Source organism: Trematosphaeria pertusa (genome assembly GCF_010094035.1).
Source record: "Trematosphaeria pertusa strain CBS 122368 unplaced genomic scaffold BU26scaffold_18, whole genome shotgun sequence".
Taxonomy (NCBI): domain Eukaryota; kingdom Fungi; phylum Ascomycota; class Dothideomycetes; order Pleosporales; family Trematosphaeriaceae; genus Trematosphaeria; species Trematosphaeria pertusa.
Window position 1 is genome coordinate 593,826 of NW_022987229.1, and position 17,799 is coordinate 611,624.

Genomic DNA, 17,799 nt, shown 5'->3' on the forward strand with positions numbered 1-17,799 from the left:
TAAGCTCGCAGAGTGGAGACTTCAGCTGAAGAAACAAACAACTTGGCGCCCGTATTCGGCAAACCTAGGCGCGTCGCGGAGAATACCATAGGCCAGCGCCAGGCCTAGCCACACCAACACGTTCCCCTAATTGGGAAGGCTGCAAGCCTCATCGGAAACACGGTGCCTCCACACGCGCTGCGAATTCGCACTGTGGACCAGAGCCTTCAGCCCGGCTCTTGGCTATACGACAGAACGGGTATTCATTGGCGATGAAATCGACCGGTGCATCCAGATTCCCAGACTGCGCGCGGACGGCGCTTCGGCAGAACAACATCCAAAGTGTTGCCAATACTATACTTCTATATTTCTATACCTGTTCAAAGCAGTCTACGACCGCGGAGTACAAAGCCCCATTCCTCATGGCCTCGTACACGGCCGAAATCATCGCCCCCATGCTGCGGTACTTGTACTTCGCCGTATGGCTCGTCCCGTCGTCCCACTCCGCCTTCTGCAGATAATCCTCCCCGAAGAACGGGATCTCCAGCGTCCGCCGCACATACAGATACATCTTCTTCGTCGCCTTGCCCAGCACCGGCGTCGCGTCCGGGGTGGAGAGATAGCGCGTTCGAACGGCCTGGTACGTCTGCGTAGCCTCGTTCACGCAGTCGTTGGTCCAGTGAAGCACTGCTTCGAGCGACTGCTGCGTCGGTGGCACAGCGCGCAGCATCAGTGTTTGGAGGTAGTCCATTGCGCTGGCGAAGCGCGCCGACGAGTCCAAGTGCGTCGTGCGGTTTATCTGCTCCGAGAGATGGACCCAGAGATCATACGCAATCTCGGAGCCTCCGCCTTCGCCGCCAGGCGTCATGGCTTCATTGCATTCGGCTAGGCAGCGCCTTGTCAAGAGTTTGAACTTCGGGGCCAGCGCGTACAGGAATTGGATATGCAGGGCCCGCAAATCGAGCGCCTGGCAGAGAGCGACGAGGTGCGCCGCTGCGAGTTGGGTGAGCACGTCGATGGCGGTGAGCGTGTAGCGGCCAGAGACGAGCGCGAGCGAGTTTACGGCCTGGTACCCCATTTCTGCGAATTGCGCGTGGCTGCTGACGGGGTTGGAGAGGAAGCCGAGCTCGGACTGGAGGGCCGCGATGAGGATGTCGGTGCCTTTGAAGATGCCGGATTGGCTGGGCTCGTCGACTACGAGGTTCGGGGCGAGGCCTTTGTTGGACGCTGGGTTGATCAGCTCAGTGCACTGGGCGAAGAGCATCTGGCCTAGACTTTGGCACCCCTGCCGTACTTTCTCCATTGCGGATGCGACAGCTTTGGCCTGGAAGTTTCCGCCGTGGAGCATCCTGCCGGCCTCATTTATTAGGGGGTTGTCGGTTGCCGAGTTGATCTCGACAGATATCTGAGAATGGGCGAGCTGCAAATCTTCAAGGATGGGTCCTATCCACTGCGGAGCTGTCCTGATGGCATATCGGTCCGCTCGGTCCATAAACTCGTCCGACCCAGCGTTCTCCATGACGAGTTTAGAGCCCTGGATGAAGCACCAGACGTTCTTCGCGCACTCAGTCTGCCCGGGGTGGGGTCGTAATTCGGAAAAGAGAGGATTGAAGCTCATATCGGAGGCACACAGTGCTTCCGCTGACATGGCCGTTAGGACTTGGGATACTGCGGCCAAGCAAATGGCCTCATGTAATGCTAGACATGCGACAGCGGCCGAGGACGCTGTCCCAGCGATGATAGCGAGGCCTTCCTTTGCCCGGATCTCAGTTGCTTCAATCTCGGCGTAGTTGAGCGCTTCGTCGCCCGGTACCAATTTCCGTCCACCTTGAATCCGGTCCCCTATCCATGCCTGCACTGCCGGCTTCCCTTGCAGTACGCCTCCGATATACGATAGTGGACTTAGATCTCCAGCGGCGGAAATGCTACCCCGAAGCGGAACGCGAGGTACGATGTCCAGATTCAGAAGTTGGGTGAGCCTTTCCAGCAACAGGGGCCTTACGCCTGCAGTCGCATAGGCCAAAGTATTCGCACGGATGAGTACTGTTGCGCGAACCCAGGACTCCGGCATTGATGTGGTTTCCACAGGGTCGCTTAATGGTATGGCTGAAGAGAATGCTCGTGCCGCGTGAGAGATGTCAAAGTCGGTTTCACCGGAAAGAACGCCATAGTGCAGATGCCGGATCATGCCTCGCTGCAAGTGCTCTATAGCAGATGTTCGCACGGCTGCGCTGCTTCCCCAGCTGGTGTGCCTGCCTGTTGGTACCGGTCAGCAACTGCTGGGGAAGAAGGGGGAACGGAGAGGCGCCATCTCACGTACCGGACATGACCTCGCCATCTCGCAGCTCTCCATATATCTTCTCCGTGTACCGCCGCACTGTTTCGAGCGTCTCTTCACCGATGGCTGCGTCCTGCCCATACCTATCGCTCTGTCAGCACACGTTGAAGTGCAGGCGCGCGATATCACGTGAAGGTGTTGTATATATACCTTGCACATGCTATTACAGCTGCGAGGCTAAGGCTGCGTCCATCGATGATAATCTCCTCGTCCTGCGTGCGCAGTTTCTCGTGCAGCTCCCGCCAATGCGATACGAGGAGGCGGCTGAATTCGCCCGCGGCCATGAGAACGTCAGCAAACGCGCCCCGCGCACCCCGCAATCGGAATCTGCGATAAACGTCGAGGACGAAGCAGGAAGGGCAGACAATAACACTGAAAAGGCGCCGTGACAGCGGTGAACAATGTCCTCAGGTTAAGCGGTCTTCGGAGTCACGAGACTGGCGTCGCATCTGCGCCCCCAGCGATCAGTCCCCTTCTCTCGTGGCCTGACAAGGTTTCTGGAAGCTCGACGTGCAGGTGTTTCTGCAGCGCGTGCGTTTCTGGGGAAGACTTGGAAAATTCGAGCACGCAGGCCAATGGGACGGCGTACAGCTGCGTCCGAATACGCCGCCGCCCGATTTAACCGGCTCAGTGCCACCTGCACGCGGTTAGAGCCAACTAATATACGACTCACGCCAGGTGACGCTACAGATGGCGGCCGGGGTTTTGAGTTGATTAGGACCGCTTTTCTAGCTTTGATTAAGACTCCACGCTTTTCCAATGCCGAAATTATATTAACGGCGGCGATTGGTATGCCTCCCCGGCGTGATACGTCCGGGAATGAACGGCGTGTTGCACGAAGCATTCCGCGAAAAGAGGACCGACCGTCTCGTCGGAGTTCGATACGAGTTCCAAAGCGTGGTACGATATCGGGTACCGCTTCCAGCACCACGGCTGCCGCGTTGATACACAAGTGTCTACCTACGCTCACGATAGCTGAGCTACTTACAACTTCGCCGCATCCTTCGCCTTGGACCTCGGTATCGAAGCACCCTTTTTCACGCTCGCGATCCACTTGTCCGACAGCTCCTTACCATCATTCTTACTCTTTCCGGACTCGAATGTCGCGAAGAACTCCTTCTCCTCCTTCCATCGCACCACTTCTTTACCTACCCATTCCGAGATATCTCTAGCGATCTCGACTGGTTTTTCGAAAACGACCAAGTGGCTTGCGTTGTCGATGATCTTCATCTCCACGCCGCCGTCAGCTACGCCTCCATTTCCGCCTCGTCCGGTCCCTGTTCGCGAGATGTGCTTCTCTCTCATCGTTTCGACGTTGATGTGCGAAGATGCTCCATATATGAAGAGTGCCCTAGGCCGGAGATGGGGCAGCGACTCGTACACGTGCAAGCTTTCCTCTCGCATAAAGACCTCCATCGACGGTTCCGAACCAGGACTGAGATTAGGACTGAGTAGCCTCTCACGACTCCTCGCTTCCGCCGTCGATGTATCCCCGGGCAGAGGCTGGAAGTTCGAGCGAACGTACGACCACGCTTCCTGTGCCCGTGGAGTCGCGAGTCTCACTCCGCCATCCTCGGTGTCGCGTAGCCCGTAGGTGAGATATGCGCGAAGGATGCGCGGATCCATGGACTTGAAGAGCGGATTCTTGCGGATCTGAGCTTCGGCTTTGGCGCGCGACTCCCACTTCTCCTGGCGCAATGAGGTGAAGAGCGCGGCGTTGGGCCCGGCCGGATGACAGTTCTGGATGACGGGCTCGATCAAGACGAGCGAGTGGAAGAGGCGTGGGTGGATCAACGCTAGGTTGGCCCTACACCCCATCATCATTGCTCAGCTTGACATCGTTGTTGATGCGGGAGAGCTGGGGGAGACATACATCATCGCACACCCCATGCTATGCGCCACACCCACAAATGGCGCCTTCATCCGATCTCGGAAATGGTTCACCAGGAGCAGCAGATCGCGCGAGTGATCCAACCAGTTCGGATCGTCGCCGAGGACCTCCTCGTTCCTTTTGTAGCTCGCTCCTTGGTTCGCATGTTCTGCTATCCATATCGCTCTGATTTCGAAGCCTTGCGCCGCTTTGAGCAGCTCGTCCCATAGCGCTTCATAACATTCCTTAGGATCTCCATGTTAGTCTTGTACCGTGGACGATGTTTGGACCTGATCGTTACCTTCGGGAAGCCATTCCCATGCGTCGCGATGATAGTGATGGCGCCGTCGCTCGCGTCAAGCCTGTCGCGTGGGCGATACTCCTTGACAGACAGGAAGAGCGCGGCGTCATCGCGCTTGACGCTTTGAGGATACTCGCGGATGTGCTGGCAAGGAGACCAGCGCTCCGTGACGATGAAGTTCTCCGAAGACATGGCCGCCGTTTATCTCGATGCTAATGTGGGCGTATTCCTGCTGTCTACCTCGGACGTATTGTGACGCCTGATCAGCAGTTGCAATGCGAATAGAAGCCGAGGAATCACTACTGGCCTATGCCACCAAACGTGTCGCACTTGTAGTTGCGTGGGCGAGTTTACTCTTTCTCAGGATGGAGGACCGGAAGGATGCGGCACGGCGCATGCAGGGTTGCGGCGTAGGCGACAGCGGTATTACCGGGCGTATTACCATCACACGAGAGCCGAACCATCGTTTATCGTAGCACCTCCAACGACTGCTGCTGTGACCTGCAAGGAGACAAGAAGTTTGCCGCCCAGCAGAGGACTGCATCCGGACCGATCCACCTCAGTCACCGTATTGGGGCGTCTGCACCCGAACCCATCGCAAGTAAACTCGCTCGAGCATAGCACTTCTCCACCTGAGGCTGCTAACGGTCGTACTTCCGTGCACAAAAGTAGTAGACATACGACATTGAAAGGTGCGAAATATGCGTATCTAATAAGGTAAGAAAATGGGCGGCGAAAAACTCATTATCGCTTTCGTCAACTTCGTCACGGCGCATTCTCCTGGGAGCTGTGTTAAGAACTGAGGTCGCTCTTCCATTTCTATTGTTAGCGTTCCAATCCCCTCCGAAGAGATCAGGTCGAACGTTTACACCGGCAACAGGAAGCCAGTGCTGCGGTCTAGAGAGTATTCTTCTCCTCAACATCGCGTTCTGTTAGCGAAAAGGCTAGTACTCCCCGGGCACACAGAATCCAGCCCCATAATCCAGCTCCTCTCCCCTAAAACTTGTACCGCAATTCCCTGTTCTCCTTGTCCGTCAAGTCGCTAAACTCAATATCCTGCTGATGCTCAAGAGCCACCTTATCCCTCCGTTTATTCTCCCATCTGTAATACAGAAGCAGGAGGACGACGGCAACGACGACGGTAGAATCGACGGCCACGATCGTTACTTTCGCGGGCGTGAATTCCGGCGCGTCGTCGTCGCGGAAAGTAAGCGGGCCGAGGATGTTTCCGAGGCAGAACGACATGAGCAAGATGGCGTTCATGGTGACTTTCTTAGTGTGACCCTGGCGAATCATTAGTACAACCAGCAGGCCTCAAGCAAGGGCAGAGCTTACAGCAAAGTTGCAAGCTGCGAACGAGTATGACATCGGCAGGAAGGCGCCGGTGAGATGCGTGAAGTAGTTGCCCACGAGTCTTCCAGCGCGGTTACTTGTCGGGAGAAATGCGATCAGACCTCCGCCGAGGATACCCCCAAGCGCTGTCCAGACGATCTGCATCGCACCACGGCGGTTGTACCTGCCCGCGATCTGCGTACCCGCAATCACACTGGCGACTGCAATAAAACCACCCGGAATCTGCAGCAGCGCCGTCACTTTATCCGAGAATCCGAAGCTCGAGATAAGTACGCTCTGGAACGAGCTCACGGCGCCATTCGGGATACTAGCAGCCGTGGTGATATACGCCAGCAACCAGACCTGCGGGTCCCGCAGCGCTTCAACGAGCTGGTACGGCTTGAAGTGCTTGTTCTCGATACCGGTGTTGTTCTCGCGGAGACGTTCGACGGCTATGATTTTCTCAGCGTGCGAGAGCCGGCTGGACATGGGGTTGTCCGGAAGGAAGAGGATCACGGTGATGCCGGCGGAGATGGTGACGAGGCCAACCACGAGGAACATGATCTGCCAGTTGTTGAAGCGGTCGCCGGTGTAGTGCTGGAAGCCGAAGGAGATCAGGGAGCCGGTCATGACGGCGCACCCCACGCCCATGTACCAGAAGCCTATGCGCATGGGCTGCTCGTGCCGCTTGTACCACATTGCGGTGACTAGGATGAGGGATGGACTGATAGCCGACTCGAACATGCCCAGCAGAAAACGGCATGCGGCCAACGAGGCGTAAGAATTGCATGCGGCAGTGCATGCGACAACTGTGCCCCATAAACACACCATAGTCCCGAGGTACTTTGCTAGAGGCAGACGCTGCATCATGAATGCGTGTGGGAACTCGAAGATCAGAAAGGCGAGGTAGAAGAGCCAAGACAGCGTGCCATATTGCTGAGTGGTAAGATTGGCGTCCTCGAAGATACCCATGACGGCGGCGTAGTTGACTGTGCTCCTGCATTAGCCTCAGGATGGGATATGCGAAGAAACGGTTCATCCACTCACGCAACGACTTGTCCAAGTACTGTAAGAAGTAGCAAGCAAACATGATGGGCACGATCATCCAGTCAATCTTCCTCACCAGCGCCGGTTCATTGACGAGAGACTGCTCATCTCCCGTCTCGTTGTACTTGAGGAACTCGAGCGCCTTGTCGGCATCCCTGTACGCTCCCTTCTCCGGCACGTCCTCGTCAACTGAGGCGTGTCTGGTGTCACGGATTTCGTCTTGACCCATATTGGCCCCAGTTCTTGCACTGTGCTTGGCTCTTCGAACTTCAAAAGGGAGAGGAGAGGACGCGATAGCATCCTGACATGGGCGCTCAGCGCCGTATTTGAAGCCCTCAACAAGCCGCACCGCGTACCTGTCATTGATAATGGGATTCCTGGGCAGGTGTTCATCGACAGAGATATGACTAGAAGAGGAAGGTAGTACAGGCGGTATCTGCCAATGGAGGTTCGGCGTTGCTCCCGCTTGGTGAAGATCGTTGCGAGGTCGCAGGCGGCATGCATGCCGGTTAAGAGTTGCCGATGCGGGGATGGGGGATAGCTTATCGCATACCCAAGGCGAAAGCCAAAAGCTTTTTGGGCGCTCGGCACACCATTCTTGCGAAGCCGGAGAAATGGGGGATTTGTTGCGCTCTCTTCCGCTCGTAATCTCTACTCGGCTTCTTGCGATCGATAGCCCTCAACGGCACCGGCTTGAATGCGGTGGTCACGTGTCGCACCTCTGCACGCGGGATGCAACTCCGGGGTGGTCCTGGCGCCTCCCTACTCTGGGGCAGCATCTTCTCATCGTCCTAGGAGAATTGGTCGGCATCAGTAACATCTCGCCTAGCCATACCTGATGGAGGCCATGCTTGATGAAGACGGTCAATGGGATGAGCTGTGTTCTGGTCGAAAAATCCTATCGATAAGGGGCCGGATTAGTCAGCAACATAGCAGAAAGCCCTCGTCTTCGATATCGACGGATGCTCCCCGAGGAAGGAATCTGAAATATATAAAGCTGACATAAAAGCTTAAACAATCGCCCAGCTGACCGAGATCGCATGCCTCTCAACAGTACCTTGACGGCCAATGCTCCTTAGGCGCCCATTATGCCCCACGGTAATTCCCCATGATGCTGTTCCCGTCGCATACAAGCCAGGAAACCAGGGCCTTTCATTCCACTGCATGCCAACTGGAAGAGGAATTACACGGTTGACGCAGAGTGTGGAAGAGCCGGACCGCTTTCTCCAGGTGATAGCCGCCTTGACAATTCGCCAAGGGCTTGAAGGCCACTTGAATCATGGGAGAATTGGCCTCGTAGATGGAAGGAGCATGGAGCGACGTTGTGCACATAAACCTCACCCACCTCGCCGTCTTCCTCGAGAAGCAAGCACACCGGCTCTAACTACTCCAGCCGTCCCATCCCTTTAACACTCAGCTCTCTCATCTTCGATCCACTTCCGTTTGGACTCTCGCCACCAAACATCCCTTCGAAAGGCGCGTCACATCCAGCCCCCTCATCTTACTCCCTTCCCCGGCCGCCGTCACCAGCGGCTCGCCCCTCGAGTCCCGCCAGACCAGCCGCCCCCACATCGTGCGCAAACCAAGACCTGGCCGAAGGAGCCTACATCAAAGCCAGCAGCTGCAACGCCGCAGTTCATGCCAGCAGCATCGACCCGGCTTGCTTTTGTAAGCGTCTATCATGATCCAGCGCTCTCGGTGAAATTGGTTAACGTCGGACTCCCAGTTACTATTTACAGTGGCTCCGACTGCACCGGGCAGAGCGTGTCTGAGAACGAAGCGAACCCGGCTATTTGCATGCGCATTGGGACGATGCCGTTGGGGTCTTTCGGGCTGGAGTGCCAATAGTAGATGCTTGACAAGCTTCTTCGCTGGAGGATATCGCGAGAGAAGAGTGCCAGGAGGGAGATAGATCGTGGGAGGAAGTAGATACACTCGTTCTACAGACATCAACGCAAAGCATTTACGCTAGTCTGTGAATTCCCTACGGCCAGAGTATTTCTACGCGAGCCAGCTGCCGTGCGTTAATGCTGTTTAATTTATATGAGCTCGTGGTCCGATCGGGTAAAGTACCTGCCGGTTGAGGCGACCATGCCGGGATTCCCCATATTTTGTTTAAGCGGAACCATGAAGGTCCAGTGGAAAGCCTCGTTTTCCACCAACCGCAACGAAACGCCTATACAGGAGTAATATGCGGAGAAGAGTCCTTGGGTAGGTCATGAGCCTAGAATACCTGTGTAGTTATATACTCGCCGCGCCTTGAACTAGGCAATTTCAGTTTCTCTCCCCCGGATTACTTTGTGCAGCCCTTACTTTTCGCATTCACGATGCATCTCCTGGCCTTTGCATCGGCCCTGCTGCTCCCCGCTCTCACACATTCCCTTGCTCTCTCCAAGCGCGCCTCAACTCTGATACCGAAATCGTGTTTCGACAACACCACTATCTTCGAATCCTACTTCGTCTACAATTACCCATGGGGTGGCACTACGCACAATGGAGGTGCGCGAATGGATAAAGCACACGTTGCCCTGAGCCCGCCCGGCACGTTGGCAATAACCGCGGAGCCGGTAACTGGTCAGCCGCCCGCAACCCACGGTGGCAAGCAAATCGCCATAAACTACCTCTCTGGAGCGATCGGCGCGAAACAGCACTTCACCATCCCAAAAGGTGGCGGGCTTGTGTTTAGCGGGAGTTTCCAGGCGACGACGACTAAAGGGACATGGCCCGCGTTCTGGCTGACGGCAGTAGATGGGTGGCCTCCAGAGGTGGATATGGCGGAGTGGAAAGGCTCTGGGAAGATCAGCTTCAATACGTTTAACACCAGCAGTGTGTTGCAGTGGAAGGACGTGACGTATAGTAATCCAGGGGCTTTTCATGATATCAAGTGCCAGGTTAGAGATCAAGGGAATGGGAAGGACGCGCAGGTGAAGTTTTGGATGGACGGGACGGAGGTAACCACGCACTATGGGAAAGATTATGTGGGGAAGCCTCTGTATCTGTGAGTGTTTGCGCCGATGAGGCGAAGAGAGGCGCATGTTGACGCGAGAATAGGGTCATCAATCTCCAGATGGAAGGGAGCAGTGGGAGCCCGGGACCGAAGACCAGTAAGTACCGGCATGGCAAAAGCAAGGCCGAAGATTAGCTAACTTGGCAGATACGATATACGCGGTCAAGAACCTAGAAGTGACGACGCTGTAAATGCGATATTGACAAAGCTAGAAGTGAGCAAAGTGTACCTAGTTATGGAAGGACTTGTACATACCTAAGATCATATGCATTGACGCCGGCTAGCGTCCCTCATTCGCTGGAAGCTGGTTATCAGCTCGAGAAACGCCGATTCTCCCCTTAAGCGGATGAGAAGAACGCCTAGCAAGTCTCCGTCGAGGAGCAGATGAGGTGTGACGGAGTGTAATAGTGGGGCCAGGCAATGTGCATTGTGCTAGCACGTCTCTGCCTAAAGCTAGCTGGCCCTGGAATTCCCTACGCTGGCCGCATACCGAGGTAGTGGAGAGCGTGTTAACCGGGCTTGGCGAGTTGATAAGTTACTGAATACGCTTAAGCTGCAGGATGAATGATATATAGGGTTCTTGCCCGAGGGTTATTTCTTGCTTCTATGGAACTCTTGCAGCTTTGCCTCGCGTGGTTCCTAAGAAGAATCGTGCGGGACTAGGACTAGTCAGCATGGACTATTTCAGGTTAAGATAACACTCACCGGTTGGCGCTAACCCGCTTCAGGCCAGCGCTGTCGAGATTGAGTCAGCGACTGTCGAGAGTTATATGCTCAAGCGTGCTAGCTTGTTCGCATAGCGGATGTTAGAGAAATGCTGACTACCGCCGGAAAGCAGTCCAGGCTTTCCCGCGCGAGACGGCAGCGCAGGTCGGGAAGGCTCGTAGACCGTGCCTCAAAGATGACGGCGCGGTTGGCCTATTACCCCACTACACTGTACCAGAACGTTGGCGTAAGCGGGGAAAACCTATATAACCCTGGTAGATGTAATGCAGGAAGACGTTAGCATTCCCCACCCATTCATCGCTTTTATTCTATACCTAGAAACTCGAACCCGGCCCAAGAAGACATCAGCCCTTCGATATGGACTCATCGTCATGGAAAGCATACGGCCAGATGGATCCGGAGTTAACGCTAGTGAGAGAATCCACAGCGTCTTCCTGACCTATGCTGACAATAGCCAAGTTGCTGCCGAATCTGCCTCCAAACAAATCTTTCGCAGATTACGGAGACGCGAATGCCCTGCGCCAAGCGGTTCTTGAGCAGTTTGGGGCATTGATAGCGTCCGGCGTGATCATGATGCCCGACTGGACGGGTGCGAAGAGAGAAGAGATCCAGATTCCTGCTCGAGACGGCGCGTCGCTTCGTGCGATAGTCTACGGTCCGGGTACCGGAACCCCCGGTCCGCTGCTGGTGTACTTCCACGGTGGTGGGATGGTGTTTGGCATGGCGGAAGCATTCGAAGTGGGTGCTAAGGTTTTGACGGAACAGCTCGGGTGCACCGTTGTCAGCGTGGACTACAGGCTGGCCCCAGAGAGTGTATTTCCAACGGCTGGCAATGATGCGTGGGACTCGCTAAAATGGGTACGTTTGGTACGCCCAGCGTCCAGAGTGGATCTAACGAACAACAGGTGGCAGAGAATGCATCGAAGCTGGGAGCAGACCCGTCGAAGGGATTCATCGTCTCGGGCGCCTCAGCGGGCGGAAACCTCGCAGCTGTGGCTGCGCATGAGGCTGCTGATGCAAAGCTGTCGCCTCCGTTGACGGGCGTCTTCCTTTGCATCCCGTTCCTGGTTCATCCGGACGCTGTGCCGGAGAAATATAAGCCGCATTACAACAGCTGGGAGGAGAACAAAGACGCGATGATCCTGGACCAACGGGGCATGCTATGGTTCTTCGGTAAGCTGCAGAGGAGCTTTTTGCGGGACCAGGCTGACGGGATGCGGCAGACCAGTACAAGGTCGATCCAACATCGCCTCTCGGCAGCCCGCTGATTTGGCCGAGCGGCCACAAGAGCCAACCTCCAACGTACTTCCAAATCTGCGGGTAAGTAGACCAATGCTGCGGCTGCGGCGAATCGACGCTGACAGTAAGATAGGATGGATCCGCTGCGGGATGAGGGTTTGATCTATGAGTCTATCCTGCGCGAGGAATGCGGCATCGCGACAAAGATGGACGTGTATAGCGGAATTCCGCATGCAGGCATGGACTTTTTGCCCATGCACTCGGTCGCTGCGAAGGCGCTGGTGGATATGAAGGCCGGCGTTGAATGGCTCTTGAGCCAGAAGCCTTGAGGGTGGATGAAGTACGACGGGGCGGAAGCCGCGGGGACCCTGCTATGGGACCGTGCGCATCACGTGCTTTCGCGCTTCGTACGCGAGCTATAAACAATGACATTACCGACGTCACACCTCCCGTCTCAGCAGTGATCATCTGCCTCTTCCATAATAAGACATCCCCTGCTCCGCGATTCTTTTCATGCCACTACTCGTCCCACCTCTCCACTCTCGACGGATTTTCAACAGCACGTCCTAAACAGCATGCCTCCCACTCGGGCGCGAGGCTCAGGGAAGAACAATGGCAGCGCTCGTGCTGCCCCGTATCAATTCCCTGATCATGACAAGGAGAACCAAGGCCTTCAGGCAAAGCAGAAGGGCCCTGGGGCTAAGAAACCAGGCAACAACGAGCCTGATCGCTCAGGGCTCCCAGACAACTATCTCGACATCCCGCTCGAGGAGATCAAAGGAGAGGTACCCGTGTATGAAAATGCACGTGCTCCATCCCCCACCTTGGACAGTTGCACCGCGGCTAACCGTCCCCCAGGCGGCCGCCATCCGTCGCAAGCTTCAAAGCTTAATCGACCGCAAAGTACACGTTCCCGGGACAAACAAACCCTTCAACAAGACGTCTCTGTCCAAAGAACTCCAGGCCATCGCCGAACGCTCCCATCCCGTTAAAACCTACCAGCACAACGTCAGCAGCGGCGGCCCAAGCCCACAGGCGCTAGCGCGATTTCTCAAGAAGAGCGGAGGCATGGGCGGTGGCGATAGCGAGGCATACTATTTTGGAAACATGCTGCTTGAGAAGCTGCGGATCTGGAATGGGGAGAAGAAGACGAAGGCAAGGGAGAAGGCCGAGGTGGAGTAAGTGGCTTGATGGCGGAGCGAAGGATTGATGCTAATGTGCCGTAGGTTCCCCAACGGCCGGATGCGAGTCGATCCGAGCACGTTTCGCATTATTTGCAGGGCTAATGAGGTGCCGTCGCGCTCTGAAGTCGCGAATTTGGGTCGCTAGAGCCCCGCAGTGCGGTCGGTGTAGTATGATCTGGTATGCGAGATGTACGATATGCTGAGAAGAGATCCGTTTACTATACAGTTTCTGCAACGCCGTATCCATATACCTTACAGAACTTCTAACACCTCATAGCTCGGAATCTCCCATTTCCTCCCCTGTATTGATCTCGGCAACAGCCCAGAGATGTATGACCACAGACTTCTAGCCCAAGGATGCAACGCAGCACCAAAGACGTAATCTAGGATCTTAACAGCGAGTTTGCTCTGAGGGAAAAACAGTTGCGGTGCGCCCGGCGGCAGCTTCTGGCACTTGTCGACGAACGGCCTGAGCGCTGACTGGTAGTGTGCAACCGCTTTGGGAATGTCGGATGGCGACTTTGATATCTCGCCCGCGAGGATGTATGCACCGACAATTGCAAGCGAAGTTCCCTGGTACAGAGTTATTGGACATCCATGTGCACATTCCAACAGCCACTCACCATGCCAGACATCGGGCTCGGGCAGTACCCAGCGTCTCCTAGCAATGCCACCCGCCCCTTCGCAAAATCTTGCATTTTGACCTGCGCCAACTCCTGCATGTAGAAGTCTGGACTTGTCTTCATACCCTCCACGACACGCTCACTTTGCCAGCCCGCACCAGCAAATTGCTCCTCCAGCCACTCCATTTGCTTTTTCTGGCTGCCTCCCTTAAGTGCCTTTTCAATCCCCTCAAAGCGACCCATGTTCCAATTCGTAACAGCAAGATACGCCCTCGTCCCGCCGTACTGGTCCGGCCGCGTGACGACCAGTCGGCCCTTGGACGTTATGTACCACTGCGACAACTTCGCGTCGGATTCGATTCGCGGGATGGTGAAGAACGCCCAATAACTCCCCAGTCTCCGCAGGTAGTCGTCATTCTTAGGACCCTTGGCGAACACTAGCCGCCGCGTGTTCGACACCATGCCATCGGCGCCAACGACCAGATCGTACGTTCCTTCCGGCAGATGCCCGTTCGCGAACTTCACGCGCACTTTATCCGCCTCTTCGCGTACTTCCGCCAAATACTCGTCAAACACATACTCCACATCCTTATTCTCCTTGGTAGCGTCGTAGAAGATTCCCGCCAAGTCCCCTCTCAGTATCTCATACTCGGACGTAATGCTCTGGCTCTGCTCGTCTCCGGTAGCAGGGAATGTAACCTTCGTTTTGCCATCCATGTAGAGGAAGTCTACGCCTTCTTCTGTCGTCGTCTTGCTGCGGATTGTCGGTTCAAGTCCCATGAGCTTGATCACGTCGACGCCTGCATCGCGAATATCGACTGCTTGGCCGGAGGCGCGTGGGACGGGAGCGCGCTCGATGACGGTTATGTGAGCGGGGACGCCGGTTTTGTGGAGCCAGAAGGCGAGGCAGGGACCTGCTATGCCGCCGCCTGATATGAGAATGTTGAGTTTGGGTTGCTTCGACATTGTAGTGCCAGTTCTTCGGCGTATGAGACCAGGTGCGTAGATTCGATGTGGGCAGGAGAAGAACGATGAAAAGGGCAGTAACAGCGTCGTGTTGGAAGATAAGCACCGTGGTGGCAAAGTTAAGCTGTCTATTTCTTGGGTTCGTTGTTGCGTTTATATAGTCAATTGCTGAGCCATGTTTTTGAAGGGACGTGTTACATGATATCATTGAAGTGTCGGGGCCGGGGTCGGGGTCGGGGATAGGACCGACTCGACCGATTCCGATCGGGATATTCGCCATCAGCCACAGAAATCCCACGACTCTGAAACCCAGCTAGAGACAATATACGACCATCGCGAACCTGTTGTGCGAAACAACTCTCGATCTTATTGAGACACTGAATCGGAAGTCCAAATCCCGTGCATACATCATGACGCCCGTTATTAAGTATTCCCGCTCGACACGAGCCAACGGTGCCACGAGATATCAGTATATACCCTTTGGCTTCTCTTCGACCTGGCTCACGCCCTCGCCAATACTCTCCCTAGGCGAATATCCTGCATAACCGCCCCTTTCTCCATCGAAGAATCCATCTCTTCCCTCTAGGGCAAGATATTCCCAGCTGACCGGGACATCCTCGAAGCCAGTGGGAAATACCCTTGGCTTGCGAATCTTGATGAGTACAAAGTAGACTGTGCCCGCGGTAATGAAGGTCAGAACCCATCCCATCTTATACATGTCCTTCCCACCCTGCGGAACGAGCTTTGGATTGTAGGCTGCGACAAGGCCGGGCAGGCCCATTACGGTGCCTGCGATCCAAGCGAATACTCCGAGGATGTTCACGCCGCCTGTAAACCAATAGAGACCAGATTTTGAGCCCTGGTAGAGAGACGGTACGTGGATGTTGCCTTTGCGAGCGAAGCAATAGTCGATGATGATGATCTATGAGCGATTAACTACTATTGAAGAGCGGTCTTCGTTCGATGGGTGACTTACTGCGCAGAGCGGAGCCATGAAGATGTTGTAGCTGCCGAGGAATGTAATGAACGTCTGAGCGGTAGCAATAAGCTTCCACGGTACGAGTGCGACACCTAGGAACGCACAGAGCACCTGTCCGCGCCGGATTGTCAGGTACTTCGGGAACAAGCCAGTCATATCAGCACCAAACGGAATCGAATTCGCGCCAAGGTTGGTCCCAAATACACTGAACAGGTAAGAGAAGGAGACCAGGAAGATACCAAAGCGTGCAGTGGGGTTCCAATTATGGTCGAGAATCGCGTTGTTAAGATCCCACATGTTCCAGTACGCTTTGCCGTATGCGCCTTGAATGGAGCTGGTGGTAGCTAGTCCTAGGAAAAATATGAGGACCTTGCTGAAAAAGACGGCAAATCCCTGAAGCCAACCGGCGTCGCGCGGCTTCTTGCAGTATCGAGCCAGGTCTGGTTGGTTGACGAGCATAGGAGAAAGAGTGCCCATGACTACGTTAATCCCATTCATGATCGCCCAGCCGGTAGCGGTGGTTGCTGCGACTTTAGCACCAGCAGCATTCTGGGCGTCAATGGTCGCAAGTCCCGTGCCGTGGGCCATACACCATCCGAAGAGGCCGAATGTTGTGAAGGGCATGATGAGACCTTTTACCGTGAAAAGGTAGTGGATCCGGCGTGGGTGGACGAAACACTGTCCTATGTCAGCAGCGATGCCCGGGTCCGTCGTCCTTGAACGTATGGAAGACGACTATGCAAAGGGGGGCGAAGTACTCCAGGCTTCCCCTTGCAACGTTGGGATGGGGAGTGGATCGCGGTATCGGACTTACCAAAGGCAGCTCCATGAGCCATACGAGGAAGAAGCACAGCAGCTGCTTCGAAGTAACATCTGCAGATGGTGGAAGCGTGTTATCCCAGTTCTCCCATTTATACCCGAATATGCAGCGAAGGCACGTGGACATCAGGTTCGCGCCGTAGTAGGACTGAATTCCGTACCAAATCGCGCCAACGATGGCTCGAATGAAGATGAAAAACATGGAACCGTACATGCCCATGACCGAACGGCAGAGAACAGGATAGCCAATGTGGTACCGAACTCCAGGTCTCGCCATTCCAGTAACGACGAGGGCGCTGATGAAGGCTCCGATAACACATGATGCAAAGGCTTGCCTCCAGGTCAGCCCGACGGCTATTAGAGACGCAGCTGCGTTCCAGCCAGCGGTACCAAAGGCTGTCGAGCCCCAGTATAAGGGTAGATTGTACCACGTCCAGGTTCGCTCCTCGGGTCGTGTCGGCTCCAGACTGAAAGGTGTGTTAGTAGCGTTCTCGGATGACTCCATGTTGGAACTTACTCTTTGTTAGACCATTTTGCATTGCCCACCGCTAGATGTTCTCCATGGTGCTCGGTGGTAATGGCGTCGAGAAATGCCTCCTTCGAGCGGAGGGGAGCTGTGAAGCTGGAGACACTTGGCATATGCATTGTTATTTTTAAAGGCTTCCAACCGCTGTTAACTACTAGTCCTTGGGGGGATGCCAGCAGGGTCGAGGATCGCGAAGGTTCATATGTATGCCCCGAGGGTTTGGGTATCAGACTTCGGGAGACACGTTCCAACCAAGGCCTTGGGGCGCACGGCGTGGCAAGCTCAGCGTTACCCACGGAGGATGCATCGGCTGGTTCTGGCCGATATAATCCATCGTAGTTGGAGACATTGTTCGATATTGGCCAAGCCTGAGGCTGGAGGACAGATAAGGCGGCAGGGTTGGACCCGCTAGGACGCAGATAAGGGTCCCTTCACTTCGGCCAGATTCCTGAAGGAAGCTGGCGGTCGAATCCATCCTGAAAGGCCGCATAGAGCTTCTGGCACAAAGTGATTGGAATGACGATGCGTGCCGGACGGAGATGCTATGGCTGTGCTCGCAGAAGCGACGAAGAGGTGCACGCTAGGAGGATGTGCCTGATTGGTCGAATAAGCGAGCTCCTCAGGTCTCAACGCGCCCATCTCCGAAACACGACGACTCGACAACTAGAGTACTCTCTTCTTGCTCGATGGCGATTCCAATAGGTGCCCTACCGTCTTTGGAGCAGTCTGCTCCCAGCCGATTGCCGACTCCTGCAGGATTCTCGCGCGGACAGCTTCCCACCGCGATCCGAACGAGCGGATACGGATCCCTTCTCATGCCCGCCCTCTCCGAACGCAGGCATCAAAGAATCACTGTACCCACG

At 55.3% G+C, this 17,799-nt stretch overlaps 8 protein-coding genes across 8 annotated transcripts; 3 read left to right on the top strand and 5 right to left on the bottom strand.

Annotated features, from left to right (window-relative positions):
* Positions 1-319: 319 nt before the first annotated feature.
* On the bottom strand, positions 320-2,830 carry BU26DRAFT_466661 (putative phenylalanine ammonia-lyase). Its single transcript, XM_033825228.1, has 3 exons — positions 2,468-2,830; positions 2,300-2,400; positions 320-2,235 (listed from the first exon to the last, which is right to left on the bottom strand). The coding sequence occupies exons 1-3, from the start codon at positions 2,599-2,601 to the stop codon at positions 350-352; spliced, it is 2,121 nt and encodes a 706-aa protein (XP_033678065.1). The 5' UTR covers positions 2,602-2,830; the 3' UTR covers positions 320-349.
* A 207-nt stretch (positions 2,831-3,037) lies between these two features.
* Positions 3,038-4,870, bottom strand: BU26DRAFT_493969 (alpha/beta-hydrolase). The gene is made up of 3 exons (XM_033826169.1): positions 4,489-4,870; positions 4,191-4,432; positions 3,038-4,124 (listed from the first exon to the last, which is right to left on the bottom strand). Exons 1-3 carry the CDS (start codon positions 4,678-4,680, stop codon positions 3,302-3,304), a joined length of 1,257 nt encoding a protein of 418 aa, XP_033678066.1. The 5' UTR covers positions 4,681-4,870; the 3' UTR covers positions 3,038-3,301.
* Positions 4,871-5,082: 212 nt separating this feature from the next.
* BU26DRAFT_125882 (MFS general substrate transporter) lies at positions 5,083-7,246 on the bottom strand. The gene is made up of 3 exons (XM_033819570.1): positions 6,868-7,246; positions 5,824-6,809; positions 5,083-5,772 (listed from the first exon to the last, which is right to left on the bottom strand). The coding sequence occupies exons 1-3, from the start codon at positions 7,094-7,096 to the stop codon at positions 5,485-5,487; spliced, it is 1,503 nt and encodes a 500-aa protein (XP_033678067.1). The 5' UTR covers positions 7,097-7,246; the 3' UTR covers positions 5,083-5,484.
* Positions 7,247-9,006: 1,760 nt separating this feature from the next.
* On the top strand, positions 9,007-10,242 carry BU26DRAFT_125942 (glycoside hydrolase family 16 protein). Its single transcript, XM_033819571.1, has 3 exons — positions 9,007-9,865; positions 9,919-10,081; positions 10,135-10,242. Exons 1-2 carry the CDS (start codon positions 9,195-9,197, stop codon positions 10,007-10,009), a joined length of 762 nt encoding a protein of 253 aa, XP_033678068.1. The 5' UTR covers positions 9,007-9,194; the 3' UTR covers positions 10,010-10,081; positions 10,135-10,242.
* Positions 10,243-10,892: 650 nt separating this feature from the next.
* Positions 10,893-12,257, top strand: BU26DRAFT_524042 (uncharacterized protein). The gene is made up of 5 exons (XM_033830190.1): positions 10,893-11,011; positions 11,060-11,458; positions 11,506-11,773; positions 11,824-11,920; positions 11,973-12,257. The coding sequence occupies exons 2-5, from the start codon at positions 11,174-11,176 to the stop codon at positions 12,166-12,168; spliced, it is 846 nt and encodes a 281-aa protein (XP_033678069.1). The 5' UTR covers positions 10,893-11,011; positions 11,060-11,173; the 3' UTR covers positions 12,169-12,257.
* Positions 12,258-12,289: 32 nt separating this feature from the next.
* On the top strand, positions 12,290-13,301 carry BU26DRAFT_609765 (uncharacterized protein). The gene is made up of 3 exons (XM_033835946.1): positions 12,290-12,642; positions 12,698-13,017; positions 13,066-13,301. Exons 1-3 carry the CDS (start codon positions 12,415-12,417, stop codon positions 13,166-13,168), a joined length of 651 nt encoding a protein of 216 aa, XP_033678070.1. The 5' UTR covers positions 12,290-12,414; the 3' UTR covers positions 13,169-13,301.
* On the bottom strand, positions 13,066-14,789 carry BU26DRAFT_125982 (FAD/NAD(P)-binding domain-containing protein). The gene is made up of 2 exons (XM_033819572.1): positions 13,647-14,789; positions 13,066-13,596 (listed from the first exon to the last, which is right to left on the bottom strand). The coding sequence occupies exons 1-2, from the start codon at positions 14,610-14,612 to the stop codon at positions 13,276-13,278; spliced, it is 1,287 nt and encodes a 428-aa protein (XP_033678071.1). The 5' UTR covers positions 14,613-14,789; the 3' UTR covers positions 13,066-13,275.
* Positions 14,790-14,908: 119 nt separating this feature from the next.
* Positions 14,909-17,444, bottom strand: BU26DRAFT_524045 (NCS1 nucleoside transporter). The gene is made up of 4 exons (XM_033830191.1): positions 16,928-17,444; positions 16,406-16,877; positions 15,589-16,269; positions 14,909-15,534 (listed from the first exon to the last, which is right to left on the bottom strand). Exons 1-4 carry the CDS (start codon positions 17,053-17,055, stop codon positions 15,079-15,081), a joined length of 1,737 nt encoding a protein of 578 aa, XP_033678072.1. The 5' UTR covers positions 17,056-17,444; the 3' UTR covers positions 14,909-15,078.
* Between the last annotated feature and the right edge of the window lie 355 nt (positions 17,445-17,799).

What these genes read in the sequence shown, in the direction of transcription:
- BU26DRAFT_466661 (XM_033825228.1), bottom strand. Translation starts at nt 2,601, where the DNA reads ATGGCCGCGGGCGAATTCAGCCGCCTCCTCGTATCGCATTGGCGGGAG. An exon ending in GCTGTAATAGCATGTGCAAG is followed by an intron (nt 2,401 to 2,467) that starts GTATATATACAA and finishes ACAGAGCGATAG; the next exon opens with GTATGGGCAGGACGCAGCCA. An exon ending in AGATGGCGAGGTCATGTCCG is followed by an intron (nt 2,236 to 2,299) that starts GTACGTGAGATG and finishes CGGTACCAACAG; the next exon opens with GCAGGCACACCAGCTGGGGA.
- BU26DRAFT_493969 (XM_033826169.1), bottom strand. Translation starts at nt 4,680, where the DNA reads ATGTCTTCGGAGAACTTCATCGTCACGGAGCGCTGGTCTCCTTGCCAG. An exon ending in ATGGGAATGGCTTCCCGAAG is followed by an intron (nt 4,433 to 4,488) that starts GTAACGATCAGG and finishes GGAGATCCTAAG; the next exon opens with GAATGTTATGAAGCGCTATG. An exon ending in AGCATGGGGTGTGCGATGAT is followed by an intron (nt 4,125 to 4,190) that starts GTATGTCTCCCC and finishes GATGGGGTGTAG; the next exon opens with GGCCAACCTAGCGTTGATCC.
- BU26DRAFT_125882 (XM_033819570.1), bottom strand. Translation starts at nt 7,096, where the DNA reads ATGGGTCAAGACGAAATCCGTGACACCAGACACGCCTCAGTTGACGAG. An exon ending in GTACTTGGACAAGTCGTTGC is followed by an intron (nt 6,810 to 6,867) that starts GTGAGTGGATGA and finishes GCAGGAGCACAG; the next exon opens with TCAACTACGCCGCCGTCATG. An exon ending in TCGCAGCTTGCAACTTTGCT is followed by an intron (nt 5,773 to 5,823) that starts GTAAGCTCTGCC and finishes ATGATTCGCCAG; the next exon opens with GGTCACACTAAGAAAGTCAC.
- BU26DRAFT_125942 (XM_033819571.1), top strand. Translation starts at nt 9,195, where the DNA reads ATGCATCTCCTGGCCTTTGCATCGGCCCTGCTGCTCCCCGCTCTCACA. An exon ending in GTGGGGAAGCCTCTGTATCT is followed by an intron (nt 9,866 to 9,918) that starts GTGAGTGTTTGC and finishes ACGCGAGAATAG; the next exon opens with GGTCATCAATCTCCAGATGG.
- BU26DRAFT_524042 (XM_033830190.1), top strand. Translation starts at nt 11,174, where the DNA reads ATGCCCGACTGGACGGGTGCGAAGAGAGAAGAGATCCAGATTCCTGCT. An exon ending in GGGCATGCTATGGTTCTTCG is followed by an intron (nt 11,774 to 11,823) that starts GTAAGCTGCAGA and finishes GGGATGCGGCAG; the next exon opens with ACCAGTACAAGGTCGATCCA. An exon ending in ACGTACTTCCAAATCTGCGG is followed by an intron (nt 11,921 to 11,972) that starts GTAAGTAGACCA and finishes ACAGTAAGATAG; the next exon opens with GATGGATCCGCTGCGGGATG.
- BU26DRAFT_609765 (XM_033835946.1), top strand. Translation starts at nt 12,415, where the DNA reads ATGCCTCCCACTCGGGCGCGAGGCTCAGGGAAGAACAATGGCAGCGCT. An exon ending in AGGTACCCGTGTATGAAAAT is followed by an intron (nt 12,643 to 12,697) that starts GCACGTGCTCCA and finishes ACCGTCCCCCAG; the next exon opens with GCGGCCGCCATCCGTCGCAA. An exon ending in AGGGAGAAGGCCGAGGTGGA is followed by an intron (nt 13,018 to 13,065) that starts GTAAGTGGCTTG and finishes AATGTGCCGTAG; the next exon opens with GTTCCCCAACGGCCGGATGC.
- BU26DRAFT_125982 (XM_033819572.1), bottom strand. Translation starts at nt 14,612, where the DNA reads ATGTCGAAGCAACCCAAACTCAACATTCTCATATCAGGCGGCGGCATA. An exon ending in CGAGCCCGATGTCTGGCATG is followed by an intron (nt 13,597 to 13,646) that starts GTGAGTGGCTGT and finishes ACTCTGTACCAG; the next exon opens with GGAACTTCGCTTGCAATTGT.
- BU26DRAFT_524045 (XM_033830191.1), bottom strand. Translation starts at nt 17,055, where the DNA reads ATGCATATGCCAAGTGTCTCCAGCTTCACAGCTCCCCTCCGCTCGAAG. An exon ending in GGCTCATGGAGCTGCCTTTG is followed by an intron (nt 16,270 to 16,405) that starts GTAAGTCCGATA and finishes GACATAGGACAG; the next exon opens with TGTTTCGTCCACCCACGCCG. An exon ending in TCATGGCTCCGCTCTGCGCA is followed by an intron (nt 15,535 to 15,588) that starts GTAAGTCACCCA and finishes AATCGCTCATAG; the next exon opens with ATCATCATCATCGACTATTG.